Source organism: Trichosurus vulpecula, chromosome 6 (genome assembly GCF_011100635.1).
Source record: "Trichosurus vulpecula isolate mTriVul1 chromosome 6, mTriVul1.pri, whole genome shotgun sequence".
Classification (NCBI taxonomy): domain Eukaryota; kingdom Metazoa; phylum Chordata; class Mammalia; order Diprotodontia; family Phalangeridae; genus Trichosurus; species Trichosurus vulpecula.
In genome coordinates, this window is record NC_050578.1 from 275,709,786 (window position 1) to 275,736,805 (window position 27,020).

Here is a 27,020-nt window from a genome sequence, read left to right on the forward strand (position 1 = left end):
AACAACAACCGCGTCACGTGGCCGCGTGCGCCCACGTGACCCCGACGCTCCCGAAGGACGTCGCATGAAGGACCCAGCTCTCTTCCAATCAGACCGCGAAGCGCGAGGCTCCGCCCCACCCCGGATCCGGCCTGGGGCCTCGAGGTGGTCCCTGCGCCGCCTGCCCACCCCGAGGCCGAGCGCCCCTGAAGGCGGGCCGCCCTCGCCGCTCGCGTCGCGTACTTGGCCGGGGGCTCCCTCCCGCCCCCGGTCCCCCCCGCCCGGAGGCCCCTGTACCCCGCACACCCTCAGAGCTGGTGTCAGGGAGGTACCGGTACGCCGGATGTGACGTCACCCCGCGGAGCCGGAAGCGGCTCCTGAGGGAGGGAGGGAAGATGGCGGAGGTGGTGAGTCCGGGGCCCGGCGCGGGGCGGGGCGAGGCGGGGCGGAGGCATCCGCAGGACGGCGGCGACTCCCCCGGCCTCCCCCATTGACCGCGGTGTCTTCCCCAGGGCGAGGTCATCGAGGGCTGCCGCCTGCCCGTGCTGCGGCGTAATCAGGACAACGAGGATGAGTGGCGTGAGTGACGGGGGGGCGGAGCCAACGGGCACCGTGGGGGCGGGGCCGGGGCGATGGAGCCCTGCGGGGAGGGCGTGGCCTGGGAACCGAATAGGCGTGGTTCCCTGCAAGGGGCGGGGCCGAACCCTACCTGGGAGGGAAGGAGTAAAGAGAGGGCCAGCGCTGGGGGAGGGGACGCGGTCTGTGTGACTCTGGGGAGGGGGCCTGGCTGGAAGCCTAGAGACCTCCTGGGAGGGAGGGGGGAGGGGGTGTCAGTGGGAAAGGGGCGTGGCTAATTCAAAGGTGGGGGTTTGTTGGGGTGTGGCTAAAGGCCTGAAGACCCATCCCCTCCTTGGGAGAGGTGAGACTTGGTCACTAGCTTAGGATGGGGGGGACGTGGGGGGGTGTTTAGGGGTGGGGCCAGAGGCCTTGGACCCCCTCCCCCCCCCCACCAAGGACAGTTCAAGGACAATCTAAGGGCGAGGCCAGGGACTGGTGGAGAAAGGGCGGGACCGAAACTAAGAGGAGGTGGTGGTCTGGGCATCCTGGGGAGAGCATGGGGGCAGAAGATGCTCTTCTCAGGAGGGTGAAGCCAAGGCTGGGGTGGACATGGAGGGAGCCCCGGGCCCTTCTCTGAGGTTCCTGCCTCCCGCACAGCTTTGGCCGAGATCCTGAGTGTGAAGGACATCAGTGGCCGGAAGCTGTTCTACGTTCACTACATCGACTGTGAGTGCCACTTCTGTGGTCCTTGGGTACAGGGCAGGCACCACGGGGTCGGGGAGATAGGGGAGGACCAGGGGGCATCCTGGAATCTGAACTGCTCCCCTTCTCTGCAGTTAACAAGCGCCTGGATGAGTGGGTGACCCATGACAGGCTGGACCTAAAGAAGATCCAGTTTCCTAAAAAAGAGGCCAAGACTCCCACCAAAAATGGGCTCCCTGGATCCAGACCGGGCTCCCCTGAGAGGGAGGTGGTGAGTAGAAGCGGTATCCAAATCTGAGCCTGGAGACAGTTCCCAGGAGGATGGTCAGGCCCCGCCCCCATCTCACTTGTCCCTGTTGTGCTTAACCCATGGTTTTGGGGCTCCTGTGCCACAGGCTGAGGATGAGAAGGGGGAACAAGGCAGCCCTGCTGTAGTGGCCGCAGCCTGCAGAGGCTTTGTAGAGATGAAGGTCGGGGTCAGAGGGAGGAGGTGGTGTTACTGAATCTTAGGTTTCAAAATTCAGTCACCAAACCCCACCTAGTTGGGGTGGGAAGCCAGCCCAAGGGGAAGGGGTGGGGGGGGTGAACCCACCTGGCTGATGGGGGCCCCCTCCTCCCCTCCCCCTCGCTCCCTTCCCCCTCCCCCAGAGGAAGACCCTGGACCTATCTCTACAGCCGGCTTCGGCCCAGGCCAGTGGGAAGACACTGCCGATCCCGGTGCAGATCACGCTCCGCTTCAACCTACCCAAGGAGCGAGAGGCCATCCCCGGCGGCGAGCCTGACCAGCCCCTCTCCTCCAGCTCCTGCCTGCAACCCAACCACCGTTCCACGGTACCCTTGGATTCCACTCTTCACCTGGAGCTCCGGAGCCCAGCTCCCTCGTCCCCACTGTTCCTCGTGAGCTCGCTTCCTTCCAAGACCCAGGTCCTCTGCCCTTTTGACCCACCTTTCTTGGTCTCTCTCTGCAGAAACGAAAAGTGGAAGTGGTTTCACCAGCAACTCCCGTGCCCAGCGAGACAGCGCCAGCCTCTGTCTTTCCTCAGGTGTGTGCTCGAGGCCCCCTCGGCCCCTGAGCCCGGGCCCTTGAGCCCCTCAGCTCACTCTGTCCTTCCCGCTCCTGTGTCTCCACAGAATGGCTCAGCCCGGAGGGCACTGGCTGCCCAGCCAGGACGGAAGAGGAAGTCCAACTGTCTAGGCACCGATGAGGTGGGTCTGGGGAGGGAGGAGAGGAGGGAGCTGGGCTCTGCAGAGGGCGGTGTGCTCATCTCCCTGCCTGCCCTGTGGCCGCCACCAGGACTCACAGGACAGCTCAGACGGCATCCCCTCGGCCCCTCGCATGACGGGCAGCTTGGTGTCTGACCGGAGCCACGACGACATCGTTACCCGCATGAAGAACATCGAGTGCATCGAGCTCGGCCGCCACCGCCTCAAGCCCTGGTACTTCTCCCCGTACCCCCAGGAACTGACCGCTCTGCCCGTGCTCTATCTCTGCGAATTCTGTCTGAAGTACGGGAAAAGCCTCAAGTGTCTACAGCGTCACCTGGTATGTCACTGGGACTTCTCTCCCTGGCCTCCCACAGTTGACTAGGCACCTACTAAGCTCCTGGCACTGCGTGAAGCTCTGGGGAAGCAAAGAAAGACAAAATCCCAGTTCTTGCCCCCAGGAGCTCACAATCAAATGGGGAAGTGCATGCTTAAGTCTTTAAGTCAGATGAATAGAGAGTAGGTAGGAGGGAGCCTTAGAAGAGAGAGGCCTCTAGTGGGTCAGGGTGGGCTGGGCCGGGCAGGAAAGGCCTCCTACAGTAGATGGGGTTTGAATCCTGTGGAAGCCAGGGATTGTCAGAGGGAAGTCCTGCTAGGCACGTGGCCCAGCCCGGGCCAAGGAGGCCTGGAGATGGGGGCTGGCATGGCTGCTGCTCTCCCACCTGCCTTCCTCTGCCTCATGTGTTTCTTCCCGGCGTCTGTTTCTCAGACCAAATGTGACCTTCGACACCCCCCAGGCAATGAGATTTACCGCAAGGGTACCATCTCTTTCTTTGAAATCGATGGGCGTAAGAACAAGGTAAGCGGGGCATGGAGTCGTGGGGCTGGGTGGCAGTTGGGTCCCTCTGAGCCAGCCCCAGACCCCAAGGCTGGACTTGGGGTGCTAAGTTAGCAGATTCAGATGCTTTGAACACATACTGGATAACTTGACATGCCAGATAAATTCCCAGAGGCAAGTGGAGGGAGAAACCCCAAAGCTGACCATTGTACTCCCTGCCTGAACTCGTCAGCCAAGTTACAAAGTGACTTTGAAAAGGGCCCAGCAGTTCACCAAAGACCGAATCAGGGAGTTTGCACAGAATCCCTCCCTCTGGTGGCATCTCTGAAACCTCCAATACCATGAAGGAGTTGTCCCTGCTGAAAATCATTGGCTTTGGTAGAGCTTCATAGGCCTTTCCTGGCCCTGACCTGCATGGACAGACTGTGGGCCTGCTCGGTGTCCCTCAGGGAGAGGCTTGAGCCCAAGGATGGGCCTGAGCACACCTGTGCCATGGCGCTCGCTGATGGCCGCCCCCTCTTCTCCCCCCTAGAGTTATTCCCAGAACCTCTGCCTTTTGGCCAAGTGTTTCCTGGACCACAAGACCCTATATTACGACACAGACCCGTTCCTCTTCTACGTCATGACTGAGTATGATTGCAAGGGCTTCCACATCGTCGGCTACTTCTCGAAGGTCAGTCCCTGAGGCATCTCAATGTTGGCCCTGGCACTGGCCTCCCCCAGCTCCTGTCTTCCCCCTCCTGCAGCCCCACCGTGATGCTCACGGTGCCCGCTCTTTTCGCTCTAGGAAAAGGAGTCCACAGAGGATTACAATGTGGCATGCATTCTGACCCTCCCTCCGTACCAGCGACGTGGCTATGGCAAGCTGCTCATCGAGTTCAGTGAGTGCGGGCTGCCTGGGCCTGGGCTTGGCTGAAGTGGCTCCCAGCCTCTCTACAGTTAGAAGGGGCCAGATTGGGAGAGAGGCACCTGGTGTAGCTGAAGCAGTGCTGGAGAGGACAGACAGACACGTGGACACAGGCGGCTGCGGTCAGGGCCGCATAGAGGGACCGCTCACGCTGGGGGAGGAGGCGCCCCTGCAGGCAGAGCCGGGCATGCCAAGGAGAAGGATCTCTGCCAGAAGGTGCCATAATCCAGGTGGCCAGTGATTAATAAGGCCCAGATGAACACCATCCCAGGAGTCCCGAGGAGAGGAGGATGGGTGTAGGTGGAGACGGGATGGGAGAAGGACAGGCACAGACGTTATCTGTCCAAAGTCCGTGCCCTGGTCATCGAATTCGACTTTGATGATCTATTCAGGAGTCTTCCCCAAGAATCGAAGGGCTGCTCCGTGAGCATATAGACAGAAACAGCGATTTCAGGAGAGGTCATGGTCCTGCCTGACCCATGGTGTTTCATTTTTTTGAGTGTTTACATAGGGTTTAGCAAAATATGTGCTACAGCATCTCCTGCTTTTCCTGTAGAAAAGATGAGGAGATGTGGTATAGATGGTAAGAGAGTTAGACAGATCTGGCCCAAGGGCCGATCTCACAGGGCAGCTCGTGGTTTAGTGTCTTCTTGGCCTGTCTGCAGGGGAGTGCACCAGGGATCTGACCTGGGTTCTGTGCTGGCCCACAGTTGTCTCAGTGTCTTGGATAAAGGCATAGATGGCCTGCAGAGAACACAGAGCTCAGAGAGAGTTCCCACCCTGAGGGACAGAGCCAGGGTCCAAAAGGAGAGGCCGGAGCACTGGGTAAATGTCATAGGATGAAATGTAGGGCTGAAGGTCAGGTCTTGCAGCCAGATTTAAACCGTCGTTCTTGCGAATGTGAGGTGTCAGGGCAGGGGGGTGGGGATGGCTAGACAGCGGTTTGTCTGAGAAAGATGGGGGGCGAGGGGGGCGTGTCTTAGTGCCTGTGAGCTCCAGAGGAGTCAGCAGTGAGATGGGGCTGCTGAGCTCATGGGTTGCGCTAAAAGACACCTAGCCCCCAGGATGAGGATGATGCTGGTCCCTCTGTCCTGGGCCCTGGTCAGCTTTGTCTGGAGGATAAGGTCTATTTCTGGGGGTCTCTGTTTAAGGACGGGGAGAAGGTAGAGAGTGTCCAGAGTAGGGCAGCCAGGATGATGAAGGGCCTGGAGTTCAGGACCAGGGCACTGAAGCAGCGGAGATTTGGCGGGGACGAGTCTTCTAGCGTTCAAAGGCCTTCCTGGTGGTGGGGGAAGAGGCTGTTGTGGGCCGCCTCGAGAGGCAGTGCTGGGGGCCCACCTTGTCAGGGAGTCCTGGGGTGACTTCTCTTGCCCTGAGGCCTTTTTATTCCCCATGTCTGAAGGAGGTCGCTGCGGACGGGGCAGTACCACGCGGTATAGCGCTGGTGGGGAAACGAAAGGGCCTGGGCTTGAGGCCTGGTTTTATTCCCAGATGTTTGCTGAATGCCTACGGTGTGCTGGGCATAGAAGACTCAGAGAGTAAAAGATGAAGGAGCAGCCCTACCCTCAAGGAGCTGACATTCTATTGAGGGAAACAGCAGGGACAGCAAAGATGAGATGACAAAATGATCCCTCAGTAAGCACCTACTATGTGCCAAGCTCTGGGAATACAAAGAAAAGAAGAGAGTCCCTGCTTTCAAGGAGCCTCCAGTCTCACAGGGAGACAACATGCAAACACCTGTGCACTGACATCAATACTAGCAAGCCCCATGCAGGGCGAGGTCGGGGAGGGTGGCAGTGCCCTCTACAGAACAGGAAGGTAGCAGGAGAAGGTCCTGGGTGGAAGTTCTGTTTGGGAGCCGTCCACTGGACATACAGTCTGAGACATCTGAAAGGCCATGGGAGGTCAGCAGATATGAGAATTGTCAGCCTACAGACTGCCGTTAAATCCATGAGAGCTAATGAGGTTACTGGGTGAAGTAGCCTAGAGGGAAAAGGGAAGGGGCCCAGGACAGAGCCCTGAGGAACCCCTATGGTGAGAGGTGAGATCTGGGGAGGAGCAGTCAGAGAGGGAGGAGGAGAGCTGGTGGGGTGGGGTGGGGGGCTCCTGAACACCTGGAGAGGAGAGAGTGATCATCCAGGGCCACAGAGGTCAAGAGGAACAGGGACTGAGAACAGGCCATTGGCTTTGGCAGCTAAGAGCTCTGAATCGTGTTCCCAGGTCCTTCTCAGCTTTTTTTCCCCCATATCCACGTTCCCTCCAACCTCAGGATGGATGGATGGATGGATGGATGGATGGATGGCGGGTGTACGGTGGGCCTTGGATAGGGCTCAGCTTCACCCAGAATAAACAGCCTAGAGAGAGGAAAGCCTTGGTGATAGGCTGGCTCACTGCACCCCTGGCCCTCCTCCACAGATAAAGCCCCAGGGCTCCATGGGTGAGCTCCCCCTTTGTGCAGTGCCAGGCTGTGCTGGGGAGAGGCCCACTGTGGGGCCCTGATCTGTGCCCCAGACTCGAAGGAGGGTGGTCTGCCTTGGAGTGTGCCAGGGTTTCCCTTCTCTCTTTCCTAAATTGTAGTTGGCCAGAGGGCTTCAGGGAGCCCCCAAGGGTCTTCCCACAGGGCCTGTATTTCTGAAAAGTACTTTCATTTTTTTTTTTCTTTTCAAAGCACTTTGTGGTACTTCCTGACCGTCCTCCTAAGGGTGGCCTGAAGTGGAGAGCCACATGATCTCCTGGAGGGCCCTCCCATCCCCACTGAAGAATACAGGCTCTGGCTGCAGAGGCCCCCCTTCAGTATGGGAGGCCTGGCACAGACGCCTGCCCTCTCCTCAGCCAACTCCTGTGGCTCAGGCCTGGCAACTGGGCACACTGGGCACTGCTCACATCTCAGGTGCCCTCCCACTCCCCAGTGTTGTCCTTCCTCTTGCCTTCACCCCATTCTTGTTAGAGTTGGAATCGGGCAGAGGTGCTTTACCTGCTGCTGAAGTGAGCCCTTGAAAGGCCCCTCACCTGTGCCAGAGTGCCACCTCCCCAGGGAGGCCAGACTCAGGGCACAGCTGCTGTTCTCTGGCCTTTGGGACTGTCCTGGGACTCTCAGAGGCTGCCACCTCCTTGTGAATTAGCCTTGAGTAAACAAGGTGGTGCCTTCCAGTGTCTGAGGGGTTCTTCTGTGGGAGTGGGGTCCCCAGAAAGCAGAGCCAGGAGCCACTCAGCCAAGGTGCAAGAGACAGACTTTGGCTCAGATGAGATGAGGAAAAGCTTCCTGACTTGGAACTGCCCTAGTGTGGAAAATGGGCTTCCTTGGGAGGGCTGTGGGAAGTGGCGAATGGAGTCTAAAGGATGTCTGGGCCAACCTAGCCTGGTGGGGAGCAGGAATTTGCTCTTTTTTGGGTGGGGGAGGCAGTGCCACATTTGCTCTTTCTCGGAGAGCTGAGGTAGAGGGGAAGTCCAAGTCCAGGGAGAAGAGGGTCTGTCCCTTTACGCAGCAGTCCAGGGTCAGCTTCTCTCTCTTTGCCCCACTTCGAGGTTCTCCGCAGAAGCCAGCCGGCCATTCCTGACACCTGAAATCTTTGGGTTCCTGTCACAATCTCTGCTTCCCCAGGGGGGTGCAGGGAATTCTGAGGGGGGCCACTGAAGGAGCTGCGACCTCCTCTGTAAACTGAGGGGTTTAGTGCAGACGTTTCAGAGCGCTGGTGTCCATCTGGGCAGCCTCAGCAGCAAGGACCCTTGCCAAGCATCCCTCATTTCTGGAGAGCCTTCAAGTGCCCTGGTGTCTCGCTGTTCATGAAGAATTCTCCCCATCTGTTCTGTCCACTTTTCTCTCAGGCTATGAGTTGTCTAAGGTGGAAGGGAAGACAGGAACCCCGGAGAAGCCCCTCTCGGACCTTGGCCTCCTGTCCTATCGCAGCTACTGGTCGCAGACCATCCTGGAGATTCTCATGGGACTCAAGTCGGAGAGTGGCGAGCGGCCCCAGATCACCATCAAGTGAGCCCTCTCCCTCCGTGGGTGGGGCAGGTGCAGGGTGGGGGTGGAGGAAGCTGGGATGGCCGTGACCCAGTGCCCATGCCCCACAGTGAGATCAGCGAGATCACCAGCATCAAGAAGGAAGACGTCATCTCCACCCTGCAGTACCTCAACCTTATCAACTACTACAAGGTAGGGAGGTGGGGCAGGGGTGGGGCGGCCCAGTGGGCAGCGGGGCTCTTCTGGGGACAGCCAAGGCTGCTTTGGTGGCAGATGACCAGAGCCTGCTGGAAGGGTACCAGGCCTCCGCTGTAAAGGGGTGCAGGTGGGAGCCACACCTCTTGTACCCACCCCCACCGTTGGCCATGTCCAAGATGGTGCCTTCTCCTTGGTCCTCTGGGATCCTGACTGGTCATTCAGAATTGGGCAGTTTGGGCTGTCTTTGATCCCCCCTCACCAGGTCAAAGGGCACGTATGTGTGTTTTCAGTGACTTTCTGGGCCTCATCCTAGGTGCTCTCCAGAGCTGCAGGGGGCTGGCTCACAGCTATGCCCCAAAGTTTCTCCAACATTCCCTCATCTTCCTTTTTTGCTGACTTTACCCTTCCTTCAGTCTCAGTGAACTTGACCTGCCCCCTTCCCTCCCCAAGGGCCAGTATATCCTGACTCTGTCAGAGGACATCGTGGATGGCCATGAGCGGGCCATGCTAAAACGGCTTTTGCGCATCGACTCTAAATGTCTACACTTCACCCCCAAAGACTGGAGCAAACGGGGAAAGTGGTGACGACCTCCCCTTCCACTGTGCCGTGCCCCATGGTTGCCGGGCCTCTTCTGCCACCGGGGCTGGACTAAACAGGACCCCAGGCAGGAAGGGTCTTGGGCTTGGCCCTGGGCACGTGAGCCATTGACATGGGAAGAGGAAGAGATCAGAGGCTGGAGACTGCTGCCCCCAACTGGATGCTCCTCCCCACTGGGGTGGCGAGGCTGTGGGCCTTGGGCCCCTGTGTACAGAAAGCTGGGCAGCAGTGTGTAGTGTTGAGGGGAGGGCGGGCTGCTGGGGCGTGTACAGTTGTTTTGTAAAGTGTGAGCCAGAGGGGCTGCAGGAGGTGCAGCCTGGACGCTCCTGCTGTTTCATCTGCAATAAACTGTTTGTACGGACCAGGGTCTCCTCCTGGGGGCCAAGAAGGGGGAGATGCCACACCCATACATAATTTCCAGACTTTATTTTCTTGGGGGGGAAGGAGTTGGACACAGAGTTTGGGCTCCAGAGCCGCCGTCTCAGTCGTCTTCAGCCACGGGCGCATGGATCTGTAGGGGACGGACAAGAGCTGCAGGCCCAGGTCTGCTGCCAGTCCCCAAGATGGTTCCCCCCCCATCCCTGCATGGATGAGGACAGGGCTGCAGCGGACCCCGGGTGTGAGCCTGGAGAGAGGCCAGGAAAGTCTGGCAGCCAGCAGCTCACTGCACCCATGGGGGAGGCTGCCCCAAGGGCTGAAGGGCCTTCCCCCTCCCCAATCCAGACACTGCTATCCAGGGTCACCCCAGGTAGAAGGGGGGAGGAGCCTTCCCTCTCAGTGATGAGCGTTGGGTGGGGGCATAGAAGAGGGCCCATGGAGAGGGGGCTGGGGGTCCCTGGGCTAGGCCACTCACAGCAGTGGCCAGGCTGGGCCAGCTCAGGGCTCCATGCATCCTGGCATCTGGCCCTGGTGGGGTCTCCAGGCCCCAAAGGGTAAAGCCGCTGAAGGTGCCAATGGCCTGGATGGTCCGATCCTGAGGAAAGGCCCCAAAAGGAAATGACAAGTAATGATGGGATGCAGCAGGGTCCTGCTCCCCGGCTCCCATGCCTGAGATAGCCACTGACCTCTGGGCCGTCAGGCCTGTCTTCTTCCCGAAGCACCAGCCCCGCGTAGCCCGAGGGCAGCGCCACCTCTTCTCCATGCAGGCTGCGGCCCCTGAAGGATACCACTGGCCCTGGGGCGGGAGGGGGCACCACGGGTCAGGGGGACCTCACGTTTTTGCAATCTGTGAAATGGGCCGCCCGCTGCTCAAACACCTGCTACCCTAGGGGGTGGGGACGGCCTGCCCTGCAGCTGACTCCTCCAGGAAGGGAGGGGAGGGGGCTGAGGCAGGGCTCCCCGGTGCCACCCCGCACCATAGTATCATATGTCGGAGTCCTGGGCTGGGGAGGGGGGGGGGTCAGGAGAGGCGCTGTGGGGCAAAGGTGCTGGGTTCAAATCCCTGCCGTCGCTATTATGAGTGTGTGACCTTGGACGTCTCACTTTCCGTCTCAGGGGCTTGTTTCCCCAAGTGCAAAATGAGAGGGTTAGGCTCGATGGCCTGAGGTCCTCCGGGATCCCTACAGCGTCCTAGACCAGTGAGCTCCAGGAGGGCTCTGCACACAGCAAGTGCTTAATAAGTGCACGAACGCTGAGACAACAAGGATTCCTCATTCCACGCCCCCCCCCGCCCCGCCCCCGCTGGGCGGAAGGGGCCCGGTCTCTTCCCCCTTTGCCTCCCCTCAGTTTCAGGGGCCTCTCCCACCACACCCCACCCCAGAAACTGCAGGGTTCAATTCATAACCCACGTCAAGCCACAGTCCGTTTTTGGGCGGGCCTCGCGGCGCGTGCGCACAAGGAGCGCAATGACCCCCCCCCCGTTATTCCGCGGGCCCATGGGAAATGTAGTCCATTCCCGCCCAGCCCCACCGCGCATGCTCCTGGCACCTGAGGGCCCCGGCCGAATAGCCGGGCTGAAGAAGCGATTGATGGCGGCGGGCCCGTCATGCTTGATCTCGCACGGCAGCAGGTGCAGAGGCGTCGGCGACACGGCTCGCACGGAGCTCGGCTGCAGCCGGATGAGGCCCGGGACCGAGGTGGCTGCGCCGTCCGGCATTCCTTCCCTGTGCGCTTGCGCTGCTGGCGGGGGCGCACTCGGAACTCGCGCCGAACGACTCTGCGCTTGCGCTCTGCGTGCGCCCTTACGGGAGACGTAGTCCATAGTAGCCGGGCGCGCCGACGTCACTAGCATCACGTGCCGAAATTTACTAGGAAGGCGGAACTCGATGTAGCGCTTTGTGGTTTAGTTGTGTAATTCCTGCGTGGCGGAGGCCTTCCGCGATTCTGGAGTCTGGGCCACCTCCCACCGTCTTCGCTCCAGCCCCGGGGGTCCCCGCTGTCCCAGCCTTCCCCGAGAAGGGGACAGGATCACGAAGCACCTGGAGGACCAGGCGTGGCCTTATTTTTTTTCCTTTAAATTCTATTTTATTTTCAGTTGCGAATTCTCTCCCTCACACCGAGAAAGCCAAAAGAACAAAACTCGCTACGTTTATTATAAAAGCAAATCATCCGATTGGCCAGTTTACCAAACGGCCCCCTGCAGCCCGAGCTTTGTCCCTCGAGCAGCCGGAAGTCGCTGCAAGTGTGGCGGATGGGAGTCCCCACGCCCTTAGGGTTGCTGGTCTTCACGATGCTGTTCCCGGATAGATCACACAAGCCTTCCTTCCCGGGAAAGAGCCTGGCCCTGTCCGGGGGCAGATCGGAGTCTTGGCGACATTCTTTTCCTCTCCACGGAGGCTCTGTGCACTTTTCCCCTTGCTCTAACTAGCCGAGCAGCCCTTGACCTCTCCCCTCACTCAGGGAGGCAACATGAGGTCCTGGAAAGGGCGGGCTGAATTTGGAACCCAGTTCTGTCTCCTGAGGGCTGGGGGACAATGGCCAAGTCACCCTCATGGTTTGTTCTGTGAAGCTTGGCCTCCAGGCTGTGCTTCCCCACCCTGGCCACTAGACCATCCCCCAGGTCCCCTTTCAGCTCCAAATCTATGCTTCTGGGATCTCTGAGATAGCCAAGATTATTCAAAACATGGCCAACCGTGCTACATAAGGGAAGTGTTACTAGACTCAACACTCAGTAAACATTAATTTGCCAAACAGGCCCCTCAACACTGTGCCAACCCTACGCCCAACCCCCTTTATAGCAGAGAAAAAATAAACATGGACTTTTCACCAATAAACAAGCCTTTATAGACAAGGGAAATGAGCAGCAGGGGCCCTAATCTTCCCCTGTCCCTGCTCTGCCCAAACAAGTGTCTCCTAGCAAGGGTCACCCTCCCTGCTCAGGCAGCAGCCCCCAAGCCTCGGAGATATTCCCCAGCCAGAGGCAATATGGCCCAGTCATCAGTCCTCAGAGCCACCCTCACCCCATCCTCCCCAGCAGCCTCCAGCTGCAGTAACAGCTGAGAGCTGGGGGGCAGACGGATGGCTATCTGGTAACTGATGGGGGGTGTGGCAGACATGACAAAAGGCTCCCAGTGCTTGGTCACCAGAGTCTCTAGCGCCTGGCCTCGCCAAGGACCCCACATGCAACTCTCCGCTCCCCCAGGAAGGCAGGAGGCCCAGAGCTCATGGAAGGTATGAGGGTGGGTCCTATCGGGAGAAGATGGCTGCAAAGGCAGAAAGAGGTCAGCAAAGGCTATGGGAAGGCTGGGCAGCTGTGAGTAGCAGGTGAGGCCACTGGGGGTAGCATAGAGGATGCTGATGTCCAGGAGAGCTGGGTAGGGACGCCGGGGCTCCAGGGGAAGGAGGAGCAGCTTGGGGGAAGTGCCAGGGTGAAGGCAGGGGACCTGCATGGCCTCCAGTGGCTCATAATGTGGCCCCAGAACACGGAAGCGTAGCTCCAGTGAGTAGAGGATCTCAGAGGCTTCCACTGTGAGGCCCAGGACCACGGGGGGCCCCTTGGCCTGCTGGGGAACCCGCCTCAGCTGTAGTGGGGCCTGGGCCTCCTGGACAGTCAGAGAGGAGGCAAAGCCCTCATTCTCCTCCACCAGTGAAGAACACAGCATGGGCGTGGAGCGTGTGGGACCCAGGGCTGAGCCCAGCTTGGGCCTCGACAAGTGGGTAAACAGGCTGTAGTAAAGGCGGCCCCGATCTCGGCTGTCGGGGTCATCCAGGCCCTGAGCCAGCTCCTGCAGCAGATTGGCCAGGTCCTGGGGGCCAGCCCTGCTGTGGCCTGTCCCCCTTAGGAGGGCCCGGCAGGCCCCAAGAAGGGCCTGCTCCCAGGCCCAGTCCCCACCCTGTCCTAGGGCTGCCCACAGGAAGCCCAGCGTGGGGCCCAAGGGTTGGCCCCCTGCCACCTTGGTGAGGATCTGCAAGTGCCACTGGAGGGCTTGGGCCCCACCTGCCCCTGCCACAGCTACCTGTTGCAGGGCTTTCCCCAGAGGCTCTGACAGCACCTCTCCGGCCTGCTCTAGAAGGTCAACAAAGTGTGGGGCCAGGCAGGGCCGGGCTTGGTAGAGCTCTGCAAGGCCCTTTGTGAGCTGAGCCAGGGCCCCTGGGTGGCTGGCCAAGCAGCAAGTAGCCAGGTAGGAGGCCCGGAAGCAGAGAGTGGCTGAACTCCGGGGGCCCCCTGGCTGTGCTGCCCCCTGCCTGAGGCCGGCCAGGAGCCCCTGGAGGTAACCCAGGGCCTGGTCCTCCATGTCTTGGCAATCCCTGTTTCCGTCAGCACCCAGCTCCTCCCCACACAGGAGACACAGAAGATGCAGCCGAGCTAGTAGTTCAGGGGGGTCCTGAAGCAGACTGGGCAGAAGACCTGTGGCCAGGCTCGGGGTGAGCAGAACTGGGGTGCCCTCCTCCCCAGCAGGCCCCAAGGGCCAGTTCTCAGGGAAGTGTAGAAGGCAGTGCAGATAGAAGAGGCGGGCAGGGGGTGGCAGGGCTGGGTGCTGTGCAGCACCCACCAGCCTCCGAAGCAGCAGCGCTTCATCCTGGGCTGTGAAGAGGGCCTCTCCAAAGGCATCCTTCGAGGCCAGTACCGCATGCAGCAGGGAGACCCTGGCCGTGCCCAGCAGCCGTACCAGCTGCGGCTTCAGGAGGGCAGGGGGCTGCCCACGAACGGCTCTCAGCACCTGGCTCAGCTGCTGCAGCAACTGGGCCTGGGCTGGTGGGGTCAGCAGGTAGGAGGAGTCCAGCAGCTGGGATACAGTGGCCCGCAGCTCCCGGGCCTCGGGTGGGGTGAGATCCAGGGGGCCAACACCTGGCTCTGGCCAGTCTCCTTCCTGGCCTGAAGGAGCTGCCCGATCCCAGATGTCCTCCCCAGCCAGGGTCCAGTCCCATGGCCCAGGCCACTGGGCTCCCGGGGCCTCCAGGATCCAGTCCCAGGCCAGGGTCTCTCCATGTTGGGGCCTGGTTCTGGTGGTCAGCAGCCCTTGTAGACCCATTGGGGCCCCAGAGCCTGTCCGGGCCAGGACCCTGAGGGCATTGCGCAGAGCCAGCACAAAGAGCAGGCAGTGGGCTTGGGTGCCCAGGGTGTCCTGCAGAGCCCGCAGCAGCCCCAGCTGGCCCATCAGCAGCCCTGGGTGACAGCTCTCCAGCTCCCGAAGGCACTCACAGGCAGTGCCCTGCAGGGCTCGCTGCTCCCGCCCTGTGGCCCGACCAGTGGCCACCCTCAACAACATGGACAGCAGGCGGGATGTGGTAGCAGAGGCCGGACTCAAGGCCCCACAGGAGGCCAGGACACTAGTGGTGGCCAGCAGCAGGGGCCTGCGGAGGGCTGCAGGCCGCAGGGGTAGGAGGGCCAGTGTGTCCAGCAGTGTGGAGGCTGCTGCTTCGGCCACGGTGGGGTCAGGCCACAGCTGCGTGGGGAACTCCATGATCACAGACAGCAGAGAGACCTGGAGAGGGAGAGGACAGTCAGGCTGGACGCAGGGGCTGGGGATCTGGGGGCATAGTGGCTTAGGGATCTGGGGGGAGAGGCTGGGGTAAGCTGAGGGGCCAAGGGTAGGAAGACTCGGTATCTGGGGAGGGGTCAAGGCGGGTCATGGTGCTAGGTTGAGCAAGGGGACGAGGGTGAGGGGGTGGTTTCCGGGCTTGGTGAACAGGGTATCTGGGGGGTCGGGATGGGTGAGGGGCTGGGATGGGCTGGTGGACCCGGGATCTGGGTTGAGCGGGGGCATCCAGGGGTCGGCGGCCGGGGCTCCCACCTTGGTGGGCTCGCTCAGTTTCTCGCTGCGCAGCTCGCTCAGCAGCTCGGCGGCCAGAGCCTCGGCCCCGGCCCTGGCCACGAAGGCGGCCGGACTGGCCCGCAACGACGCGAGCACCCGGGCCCAGGCGTCCCCGCCGCGCGGAGCCATGGCCCCCCTAACCCCGCAGCGGCGGAGGGGAAGGAGAAGCACACGCCACGGGGGGCCGATTCCTACGGCCGGGAGATTTCACTTATCTGGCGTCTTCCCTCCCCCGCAAGCGCCGTCCTCCTTCCTGTTTCCCTCTCCGTCCGCCAGGAGGGGTCCGAGGCCGCAGGACCTACTCCGCCCCGCCCCCTCCCCATCCTCGCGTGCTGAAGTCACCCGGGAAACCCAGGCCGGCCCGAAGCGTGGCGTGGCGTGGCGTGGCGTGGGATGGGGACGGGGGGAGGCAGAGGAAGCTGGGAGCGCCCGGGCCCCGAGGCTGGGGGTCCGTGATCCTGCGTGTGGGCCAAACTCTAACTGCCGTTCACGTGGGCGGGTTGGGCCGGGCCAGGGTCCCTAGGTTTCCCCCAGAAGCCCGGCTCGGGGAAAGAACGCTGAGGGGCGGGGGGCGATGGCGGCGCCGCCGGGGACCCCGGGGCTCGGTGCCCTCCAGGGGGCAGCCGCAGGGTCGCGACTCGAACCCGCGTCCGGGGGCGGGGGCGCCCGGGCTGCCCCGATGGCGCCTGAGCTTGCGCGCGGCTCATTAGGCGGCCTGGCCCGGCCAGCCCGTCCGCCCCTGCCGGCACCGAAACCCAGGCACCGCCCCCGCCCCCCTAACGGGCCGGCCCGAGGGCGGGGCGGGGCAGTAACGGGGCGGCCCCGGCGGGGGGCCGGGCAGGCGCCGGCTCGTCGGTTTCGCTGGGGCTGAGTAACTGTTACACTGTTGCCCCGCCGCCGCGCGGGGGGCCCCCCGCCTCTCCCCGAAACCGCCGGGCGTGGGGGCGGGCTGGGCCGGGCGCCCGCTGGCCCGCGAGCCCCGACCTCCGCGTCTAGCGAGCCCTCCTAGGTTGCCCCCAACACGGACCTGCTTCCATCTCCCCCCGTCAGGGCTGGTTGAGGGGACCCCTTGGCTGACCCCCCTCCAGGAAACGGGCCCCTGGGACCCAGGGTGTGGGCGGGGCTGAGCGTGCTCCGAGAGCCCCACCTCGGAGTCTGCGGGCCGGCCCGCTCCCAGAACCGGTCTGGCTGGGCTGCAGGCGCTGGGCGGGCTGGGCTTGGCCTTGTGGACCCCACCCCTGGGCCCGGAGCTCTACTCCCCGGCAGGCCGGGGTAGGCTGAGGGCAGTGGGTGCCCTGGCCCCCTCCTGGGGCAGCTGTCCAGGCTGGAGGACAACCCTGGCCGACCCAGAGGCCCCCTGGGGCCCTGCAGACCTCTCCCACCCCTCCTAATAAATATACCCAACGGCAAAGCTTCCTGGCCTAGAGGACAGGGTCCTAGACTTGGAAGGTTCAAATGCTGCCTGGGAGGGGACTTAGAAAACAGATCCCGGAGCTAGAAGGGTCCATAGAGCATTGGATATTCCAGCCCTGGACAGCAAAAATCTCTCAGTTCAACCATCCTTTTACCGACAAGGAAGCCAGGTTTGTGAGAGAAAGCCCCCCAGGCTACCTGGCGCTCCCTGGGGATGCCCTGTGGGGTGCCTGGCTTCATGCCAGCCCTGGAGGTGTGGGCCCTACTTGGCGCCTTTGCCAGCTGCTGGCATGTTCATGGCAGCCCCATGAAGCTGGTGGGGTAAGGCTAGTCATTGCCATTTGATGGGTGCACAAATCCTGGGTCACCCAGAGGAGAAGGGAGGGCAAAGCCCTGGGCCTTTGGACCCTGGTGAACTTTTGGTTACTGCCCCTTGATTCTGCTCATACTCAAACTCAGGCTCCCAAGCCCAAGAGAGACAGATGGTCCCAGTGTCCCACCCCTATAGGTCGGGGGACTCATAGTAGCATGTTGGCACCAACAGCCTGACTCCTTAATGCCTTTTGGTTTTAATTAGCCCAGGGCTTTGAAGCAGAAACGGGACCAGACTAGTGTTCTCAGGCCCCCAGCTTTACTCCAAAGCAGCCCAGAAAGGGAAGGGAGAAGAAAGGTCTATGGGGCCCAGACAGCAAGCCCCCTGGGGGTGGGGGAGAGGCCCCAAGAGACGCCTGGTGTTGGGTGTATTCATGCAGGGTGAGTGGGTAAAGATGGTCCCCAGGCACCAGTCTGGCAGGACCTCTGAGTCAGCCAGGCACCCAGGCTGCTGTTGGCTCAGCTCCTGACTCACCGCACCCCAGCCCCAACTGCTCCCCTTCTAGGTGCCTCAGTTTCCCTGGATATAAAATGGGGATAATGACCCCCAGGAGGCTGGGGTTGGGAAGGCCTCCTGGTTAATTAGCAAGCAAGATGAAAGAGGGAGGCCAGAGATGAGAGGAGACAGCAGGTGGGGGTGCTCTGGGACAGACAGTTTTATTTGACCATCAGGTCAAATCTAGACCATCAGGTCTAGGAGCCGACGCCATGAGCCCTGGCTGAGATGCCTCTGCTCTGTTTCTCCAGAGCTCCGGTTTTCTTCTCTGGTAGATCCAGAAGAAGCTCCCAAATCCCTGGCAAGCCTCCCCGGGGACTTCCAGGCTTACCTACGCCCTCGGAGCCCCAGCTCATGGCCTCTGGGACTGGTCCTGGCACCAAGCCCGGGCACAGCCTTCCTCTCTGGTAGGGAATAACCTGTCCGGTGTCTGTCGCTGCCTCCGATAAGAGGGAGATTGGGGCCCGTTGTGATTGTGGTGCTTCGTCCAGGGCAGGAAAGCAGGTGTAAGTCAGTCCCAGCCCAATGAGGGCAGCCCTGTTCCCCTCCTATCTGCCTGAGGCTACAAAGGGCCTCTGAAGAGCTGGCCGGTGTGTATGGCCCTTGGTAGGGGGAGAGCCCATCAGCACCTGGGGGCCCCTGAGGAAACCCCGGGTAGGCACTGGAGGCTTCAGCCCATCCCCCTTTTAATAATAACTCACACATTAGGATGTTTGAAGGGTAAGAATGCTTTTCTCCCAAGAGGCCTGGGAAGCAGGCAGCACAGAGATCATCTCCATTTTACAGAGGAAAGGAGGCTCAGTGCGGCCCAGGTTCAGCTTGCCTCCATGTCAAAGCAGAAAGAACACAGGTCTCCCCACTGCCCCGTGGATGCTTCCACTTGTGAAAGGCCCTGCTTCTACCTGAACCCAGCCTGGCCTTCCCCAAGGTTCTCCTTGTGGCCCTGCCTCTGGGCCTGGGAGCTGGAAGGGGTGGCAGAGGCCTTCCAGACCAAACCTTTCATTTTACCCAGGATCACACCACAGGAGCCTGGCAGAGGCAGGCAGGATGGGAAGGGGCTCTTTAAATGGTACCCCAGGAAACTCCAAGCTCCCTTGGGCAGGCAGGGCCCCCATCTTCTGGCGCCTGAGATGTGCATAAAAAGAGGAGTCAGGAGCCCATACAGCATGACCATGCACAGACTCCCCTTAGTTCTCTCACCTGTGAAATGGGGGTAACCAGCACCCCCCAAGACTCTTGAGTTTCAAATGAGAGATGGCTGACAGGCCCCACAAAGCCCCTAACATAATAATGACTGACAGCAGGGAACCTTCCCTTGGGTTTTAGGGCTCAGGGAGCACTTACAAAGTAGGGCTCATCCTTCTTGTCTCCAGTACAAAGGAGGCCCCTGAGCCATGAGCGCCCCCTCCCCCAAGGGAGTCATACTCCTGTCTTCCTCTTAATTCAGCCCAACTTGACAAAGAGGACTCTGATGATCTCCCACTAACCCGGCGTGTCCCTGGGGTCTGACCTGGGCCCCCTCCCCTTCTCCTTCTCTTGCTTGGTGTCCTAACCAGCTCCCATGATCCAATTTGCCTCAGTGTCTCTGTGCTAATTATTTTCTATAGCTAGCCCTAACACCTGTCCTATTTTCTAATCTCCCATCATCCACTACCCTGTGGACATCTTGAACCCCATCTGCCATAGGCATGCCAAATTCATCATGTCCCAGATAGAATTCCCCAAATCTCCCTCCTTCTGAATTTCCCTAATACTACTGAGGGAAGCCAGGTGGCGCCATAGTGGATAGATTGCCCTGCCCAGGAGTCAGGAGGATTTAACCTACCTGAGTTCAAATCCAGCCTCAGACACCTAGCTGGGTGACCCTGGGCAAGTCACTTAATCCTCTTTGCCTCAGTTTCCTCACCTGTAAAATGAGTTGGAGAATGAAATGTATCTCTGCCAAGAAAATGCCAAATGGCAGATGTGACTGAAAAACAACCCAACAATACTATTGAAGGCACCCCATCCTCCCAGTCACCCAGCATAACAACTGCCATGCCATCCTCACTCATCCCCATATCTGACCTTTTCCCAGACCTCCTTTTCCATGTTCAGCATCTCTCCCTTCCCCAGTACCTCTGCTCTGGACTGATGAAGCAGCCTTCTGATATGTCTCTGTGCCTCAGACCCCTTCCCCTCTGCCAACTGCAGTGATTACTCTGGCTCTGGCACACACCTGCCCCTGGCATAGCTCCCCAGGGGTCCCCAGCACCACCTCAAGGATCAGATAGAAAGCCCTCTGTTTGCCATGTAAAGCCCTAACACCTCATCTCCCACCTCCTGCTTTTGCCCTGGCTGTCTGCCATGCTTGGAAGGCTCTGGTCCTCACCCCTGTCTTCTTCAAGGCTCAGTTCAAAGCCCACCTTATTCCGCAGGGGCCTTTTCGAGTCTGTCCCGCCCCCCAGCCCCGCATCAGATTATGTTCATCACTCCTATGTACCCAGATACCTGCCTGTTGTCTGGCCAGTTAGAATGGAAGCTTCTTGAGGCAAGGCTTCTTTTGCCTTTCCTTGTATCCTCAGGGCCTAGCGCTGTGCCTGGCACAGTCAGTGCTTAATAAATAAATGTTGACTGACTGATGGCACATGAGGAGATGTAGGATAGAGGAAGCAGAATCAAGAACAATAAAGGGAGGCCGCTGGTCACTGCATCATTCAATGCCTGGGGCTGGTCCCAGAGAAGCTGTGGGAAGATGCACCTCCCCCCATCCTTGTTAGAAGTGGAGGGGCCACAGGAGTGGAGTGTTGTGCGCAGGCACAGTAACAGCGGATTTGGCTGATGGGAGATGACCTTTGCATTAAATGAAGAAAAAGACAAATGTTGTGCGGCCATGTCCCACTTGGGGTTTTCTTGGCAGAGACACTGGACTGGTTTGCTATTTCCTTATCCAGCTCTTTTTACAGATGATGGAAACTGAGGCAGTTAAGTGACTTGCCCAGGGTCACACAGCTAATAAGTGTCTGAGGTCACATTTGAACTCAGGTCTTCCCTCTATCCACTACAGCGCCACCTAGCCACCCTCTGCAAAAAGACAAGCATTCTTAACTAAAATCCCTTTTAGAAAGTAGCACCTGGGCCTCCATCAACCCTAAGGGAGCTCTCATTAATGGTAATAATGATAAACAGATGGGAGCCCTTGTGGCAGCCATCCCAACTCACCTGCCCCTCCCCCCCCAAGCCCTCCTCCTCCAAAAGACAACCCGGACTAAATGATGAATGGAGCCTCCTGCTACGACATAGGATGGAGGTGTTATGGAAACACACAAGGCTTGACAACTGATTGGGTATGTCAGTCAACAAGCATGCATTGAGCACCTACTGTGTGCCAGGCCCTGTACTAAGTGCTGCTCTCAAGGATGTCACACTCTGTTGGGGGGACCTGATACATGAATAGTCCCCCCTGTACAGACAAGATCTAGACAGCGTGAATGGAGATGATCTCAGAGGCAAGGCTCTGGCAGCAGGAGAAGGTAGATTTTGAGCTGAGTCTTGAAGGAAGTCAAGAAAATGATGAGAAAGGAGGAAGCGAGGAGGGGAAGGCATCTCAGGCATCGGGAGCAGCTAGTGCAAAGGTGTGGAGTCTGGAGATGCGAGTGGTGTGTGTGTTCTGGATACATGGTCAGAGCAGACTAAGGGGTTCAAAGGCTGGAAAGTAGGAAAAACCCTGCTTGTGCAGAGCTCTTCATGCCAAACAGAAGATTTGTATTTGATTCAGGTGGTAATAGAAGGCAACGGGAAACCACCGGATTTTATTTGCTCAATAAATAGAGGAAATAATAAAATGTAAATAACGAACTCAATAAACAACAAGTAAGAACACAGTAGTACGCTGCTGAAAGGAGGGGAGGTCAGGCGGCGGCTGGCGCCGGGCAGGAGCGGGCGGGCGGCTCCCCAGAGGTGACCCGGCATCTGCGCAGCAGGGTTTGAGCTTTGGCAGCCTTGTGATCCTGCAGACCCTCGCAGCTGTTATCATCATCACACTCAGTGAGACTGGTGGTGAAGAAGGCATCCGGAGTTCTGAACCCTCCCCGGGTGCAGGCTATGAGAAGAACTGTGTGACCCTGGGCGAGTCACCGAACTCCTCGGGGCGCTGAAGCGAAATGGTCCCAGCTGGCCACGGCTGCCCTCCCTCTCCCCATCTGCCGCTGGTCTTTCCTCCAGTTCCTCACACAGTCCAGATCCAAGGCCCTTCGAGTCCTGGCCACCTCCTCTAGACGAGCTCCGGGTGATTTCAGGACATGTTGAGGATCCTGGCTCCCATTCACGCAGTGACTCACATCACCAGACAATGTAAGCACCTCAAGGGCAGGAAATATTCTGGTCTTGGTTTTGACAGCCTTAATAAGTGTTTTTCAAATGTCCAGCGAATGAATGCTTAGCCCCTGAGAGCAGAAGTGGGGGTAATGAGTAGAAGCCACGAAAAGACAAATTTAATGAGAGCTAGCAGTTGCCAAGTGCTTTACAAATGTTATTCTTGTTGGATCCTCACAACAACCCTGAGAGGGAAGGTGGTATTATCTTATCCCCATCTGACAGCTGAGCAAACTGAGGCAGGTAGGGAGTGACTTGCCCAGGGTCATACAGCCAATGAGCGGCAGAGGCTGGATTTGAACTCCGGTCTCCCTGCCTGAGGTCCTATGCTCTGTGGTGGTCTGGTGTGCTTAAAACCTAAGGAAAGAAAAAAAAAACCTTACTGACAATTGGAGCTCTCTCAAAGTGAAATGGGATCAGAAGCCGTCAGGTAGAGGCAGGCTGACCAATTCTGGGCTCTATTGTAAAAAGAATTCTTAGGACGGGATATCTCCAGGCTTAGTCTGGGCCTCAGTTTGCCCTCCTGCAACAAAGAGGTTAAACCAGTTCTCTAAGGTTATTTGAAGGTCCAAGCTATCATTCTATGGCCCATAACAATTTGAGGTTTGGAGAATAGGGTCACTGACCACCACGGCCTCCACCAGAGTAGAAACTTTGAAATGCAAATATGGGGATCGATTAGAAGAGACTCTAGGAAGATGCATTCACATTCTAATAGGGAAGAAGAAAGAAGTGTCACCATAGTCATAGACCGGATAAGACAAAAAGCACTTTCAGCATGTTTTGGCTACTCTTAAAATATGAAATAAAAAGGAAGGGAAAAAGGGATACACTAGAGAAGAAAAGGGAAGGAACGGGAGAAAAATTTACTATTTCACATCATCTGTACACAAAGTCTGCAAACAAGGGCATTACAGACATCACTAGAACCTCACTTTCATTGTGAGGTTAGTCAAAGGCGAATTGGTCAGAAGATGTTAGCATACACACACACACACACACACACACACACACACACAAATATAAAAATATTCTCAACTCAGCCAGAAAACAGGAGGACTTGGGGAGAGGGGAGAAGGAGGAATAAGAGGGAGGGTAGCCCCAGGAAAGTATTAGTCACAAGCAAAACAAACTCCAACCTCAAGAGGTGGACCCCAAAGGAGGTTTAAAAAGAAAGGCAAGGTAAGGAAGGACCTATGACTGGCTTTGGGCCAAGAGAAGAGAAGAGGGTTGGGGCAGATGCAGAAGGCATGGAACAGAGATGTGTTTAGTGTAGTGTGTACTTCTCACTCACCACTCTCTTCTTTGTAAAGAGAAGGGCAAGGGGAAAAGGGAGGAAAAATACATGAAAAGGAAAATAGGTAAGGGGAGGGAATCTTTTTTGCTGCGGCAAATTTTCTTGGATAAAGGTATCATTTCCAAGTTATATAAGGAATTGATTCAAATTTATAAGAATAAGTCATTCACCAATAATAAATGGTCATATGATAAAAAACAGGCAGTTTTCTTCTTGATTTCTTTAAAATTTCTTTTTTTTACAAGCATTTATTATCTCTGCCTCCCGCAACCCCAACCCCCTTGAACAATTAAAAAAAATAAGACCTTCATGATAAATATGCAGAGGAGAGGCCAACTCCAAACACGAAGATGAAGTGTGCTGCTCCCCTCCAACACAGCAGAGGGACTCAAGATGCCGAAAGAAAGATGGACCCTTTCAGACACGGCCTACGCATAATTGTTACAAAGGTTTTTTTTTTTTTTTTCAAATGGGGAGGGAAGTAGGAGGGAAAGAAAAGACATGCTTGTTAATTGGGGGAAAAAAAGAGAAATCCTGCTGCTCATACCCCCAAGAACCCAATGAGGGAAAGGTAGCCAGCCTCTAAGGCCCATGTGCGTCGGAGAAGAGGTCCAGAATCTTGTGACATGTTTATCTTAGACTTGAAGCTTCTTGAGGGCGAGAATTATACTCCTGATTTTCCTAAAGACACAGAAGATGCTGACCACGTGGTACCTTCTCTCTCCCTGCCCGCTCCCTCATGCCCCCAGTACAATTGCTTTGTATTCCCTTACCCATGTACATAATGTATTTCTCTCTGGTCCTTCCAGGCAGGGACTTGAATGTGGGTCTTTTTAACCCCAGACTTAGAACAGTCCCTGGTAGGTAATTAATTGGTGCTTTTTGGATTCAATCCTTCAGGGCTTAGTGATTAGGGGTCACCACACTAGCTACTTCCAATTCAATTCAGCAGATACTCGGAATCACTGAGTATGTTCACGGCAGGGGGCTGGACTGGGGATTCAGGGACAGGAGAAAAGTCCTTGTTTTTAAGGAGGCTATGTTTTCTGAAGAATGACCGGCAAGGCATGGTTACAGTTTGAGAGTAGGGGAAAGAACACTGGATCTGGGTGACCCTGGGATAGTCCTCTGACCTAAGTCTCAGTTTGTTCATCTGTAAAACAAAATACCACCTACCCAATCTCGTCCCTGAGTTGTTTATAGACTTAGGGATAGACGAGACCTCGGAAGTGATCTAGTCCTGCCCCCTCAACAGATCAGGCCTGGAGAGTTCCCAAGTCCAGCCCTGGAGGGCACAGAGGACTAGAGATGGCTCCTTCCTCCAATGGCCCCAGTCCAACTTCTGCCTGTGAAGACCAGTAGGAATCCCCCTTCCCAATGGCCAGGGGCCCAGGGCCACTCTCTGCAGGGCGAATGTGGCTGCTCACACCCCTCCAATGAGCAGGGAGCCAACACATAAGGATTCTTCTGCTAAGATGGGGCATGATGGCGCCTTACCCTCTGCCCTGCTGCTGCGCCCTCTAGATCCCTGGCCCTTGCCTTCCACCCTGCTGCAGAACTCTCCTGGGTTTTCTTCTGTGGTATAGAATAAGAGCTCCTGGAAAGCACAGACCATGCCAGTTTTTAGTGTGCCTCCCTGGTGCTCTGCACGGTGCTGGGCACCTAGTAAGTATGTGACAATGTACTGGTGGTAAGCAGCTGAGCCAGAATTTTAACTGGGGCCCTCTGATTCCAAATCTGGCACTTTTTCATTGTGAAGAGAATCATATGAGAAGATGGGTGATACAAACTGCAATAATGATTTAGGTCTAGAGAGAGATAGAGGCCCAGAGCAGGGAGGGCCCCAGAACTTTGCCCAAGTCAGTTTGGTGGGGAGCACGCAGATCTGAATTTGAATCTTGCCTCAGATGCTTACTAGCTGGGTAACCTCTGTAGAATGGGGATACCAGCATCTACCTCCCAGGGTGCTGTGAGGGTCTGTGAAGCATTTAGCAAACCTCAGTCTTAAGGCAACGTTGGCTGCCATCATTCCTCTGGCCCAATGCTACCTTGACCCCAATAAGCCTGGTAATGGTTGGGAGAAATTTACCAAGAGGCCTGGACAGAGAGATAGGTCAGCCCTTCTAGCTGAGGGCAGCATGTGCCTGGGCACACACCCTGTGTGGGAGGTAAGACTGAGGTGAGCTCAGAAGGCAGCCTGGGCCCAGGCGGTGGGAGGGCTGAAGGGCCCTGGAGATCTCCCCCACTCCCAAAGGTGGCTGCCCCCCTTCAGGCGCCCTAAATTCCACAGTGAGTCACTCGAGGTCCTTCAGGTTAGCCACTGCTCTCATCTGTTCTCCTAATATGCAAATGAGCACTTTCCAAATAAACAGCTGTTGACTATTCTGCCCTGTGTGGAGGTGGCACAGGCATTGCTGTGCGGGCTTCCCCACCGTCACCCAACTCTTCAGCAATAAGAAGCGGGATGAGGGCTGGAGCTCAGGTCCAAGTCTGGACAGGCCAGAAAGGGCGTCCCTAATCCTAGCTTCTCCCAGCCTCCGTTTCCTCTTCTGGAAGATGAGCGGGATGAGATGATGGTTAAGGTCCCTGTGGGCTCTGGGAATGGAGCAACTGGAGAGCGCCGGCTGCTTCGTTCCCTCCGCGGCTGAGAGGCAGGACCGCCTAAGACAAAGGTCTCTGCTCGAGGATGCTTCCCTTCCAGCCGGAGGTGGAGACCCAGCCAGAGATACCTTTGTTAGCATCATCAGGGCACATTTTAAAGACAGAAAAGCGAGGCCCCAAGAGGGCACAGCCTTGTCCGGTCACAGAAACCGTCGGAAGCAGGAAGGGGCCGGGGGAGCCAGAGGCGGGGACCGGGGTGGGGGAGCCCCGGGGGATTTATGGGGGGGCTGCAAAGGAGCTTGAAAGATGGGAACGCTAGAGGTTCAAGGCTCTAAGAAGGTGAACTCGAACACGAGGCACCGACCGTCGGAGCCGGGAGGGCACCGGGAACGTCCAAGCCAGTCCAACCTAACCCTCTGTTTGACAGATGAGGACACCGACGCTCCGAGCCGGGGAGGCCGCTGCCTGCTCTGCCCGCCGCCCAGGGGCCGTCACTCCGCCCACCCCGCCCGTCCTGGCCGCATCGGAGCGCTCGGAGCTCCGCGGACCGACGGCGCCAGAGAGGGGCTCGGCTTAACGAGTGTGGGCTGCGCCCCAGCGTCCGGGCCGGGGCGGGGCGGGGCGCGCAACCCTCCGCCCGCCCCCCCCCTCCCGTCCCGTCGGCTCCAGGCCGCCGCGCGTCCTCCGCGCCCCCGCCCCCACCCGACGTGCCGGCCGGCCACGCAGCGCCCAGACCGCTGCTCCCTGGCCGCCCCGGGCTCCTTCCTTCCGAAACCCGCGTTGGGCAACCCAGCCGCCCCCCGCCCGCCCCGCGGCGACCCGGCCCGCCCCCCGCAGCGCCGGGGGAACCGGTTGGGCAGGTAACACCACTAGGTGACTTGTCACCGTTATTTCTCCACGCATGCGTCGTCCTCGCCCCACGCCTGGCCGGGCTAATTAGATGAGAGCACCCCGGCCCCTCCCTTCCCTCCCCCCTGCCCTTCCCACCCCAAGCGCACACGCACGCACACACCCACACCCCCGAGGGCCGCAGCAAGCCAATAAAGTGGGGACCCGTCGGGCCGGCCCGGCCAGAGCGCGCCCCAAGACTTCCCGGGCCCCGCCGCCGGCTCCGCCAGAGCCCAGACAGCTGCTCAGCCGCCGCCACCGCTCTCCTGCCCTTGACCCTCCTGGCGGCCTGCGCGGCACGGCTAGGGCACCGGCGCGGCGTCGGGCTGCTGCGTCCGCTCCTCGCATTCCTGCCGCAGAACTTGGGCGCCCGGCCCGGCTCGGCCTCCCTTCGCCCGCGTGCCTGCCCCCGGAGCCCCTTCTTTTCTGCGCTAGCTCAGGCCCCGGACGGCTGCGACC

General features: G+C 58.6%; 3 protein-coding genes across 6 annotated transcripts; 1 reads left to right on the forward strand and 2 right to left on the reverse strand.

Annotated features, from left to right (window-relative positions):
• The first annotated feature begins 68 nt into the window (after positions 1-68).
• On the forward strand, positions 69-9,350 carry KAT5 (lysine acetyltransferase 5). Of its 4 annotated transcripts, none has more exons than XM_036763622.1 (14): positions 69-386; positions 492-558; positions 1,195-1,263; positions 1,374-1,510; positions 1,915-2,070; positions 2,208-2,282; positions 2,371-2,445; positions 2,534-2,782; positions 3,212-3,301; positions 3,813-3,953; positions 4,068-4,161; positions 8,013-8,172; positions 8,262-8,343; positions 8,800-9,350. In XM_036763622.1, the coding sequence occupies exons 1-14, from the start codon at positions 375-377 to the stop codon at positions 8,932-8,934; spliced, it is 1,542 nt and encodes a 513-aa protein (XP_036619517.1). In that variant the 5' UTR covers positions 69-374; the 3' UTR covers positions 8,935-9,350. The 4 variants fall into 4 exon arrangements, with proteins under 4 accessions (XP_036619517.1, XP_036619518.1, XP_036619516.1 ...); XM_036763621.1 differs by having other exon boundaries at positions 140-386; positions 1,888-2,070; XM_036763623.1 differs by lacking the exon at positions 1,915-2,070 and having other exon boundaries at positions 124-386.
• Positions 9,351-9,356: 6 nt separating this feature from the next.
• Positions 9,357-11,120, reverse strand: RNASEH2C (ribonuclease H2 subunit C). The gene is made up of 4 exons (XM_036763625.1): positions 10,874-11,120; positions 10,012-10,121; positions 9,801-9,920; positions 9,357-9,458 (listed from the first exon to the last, which is right to left on the reverse strand). The coding sequence occupies exons 1-4, from the start codon at positions 11,040-11,042 to the stop codon at positions 9,429-9,431; spliced, it is 429 nt and encodes a 142-aa protein (XP_036619520.1). The 5' UTR covers positions 11,043-11,120; the 3' UTR covers positions 9,357-9,428.
• A 1,025-nt stretch (positions 11,121-12,145) lies between these two features.
• On the reverse strand, positions 12,146-15,754 carry AP5B1 (adaptor related protein complex 5 subunit beta 1). Its single transcript, XM_036762281.1, has 2 exons — positions 15,121-15,754; positions 12,146-14,811 (listed from the first exon to the last, which is right to left on the reverse strand). The coding sequence occupies exons 1-2, from the start codon at positions 15,268-15,270 to the stop codon at positions 12,262-12,264; spliced, it is 2,700 nt and encodes an 899-aa protein (XP_036618176.1). The 5' UTR covers positions 15,271-15,754; the 3' UTR covers positions 12,146-12,261.
• Positions 15,755-27,020: the final 11,266 nt, after the last annotated feature.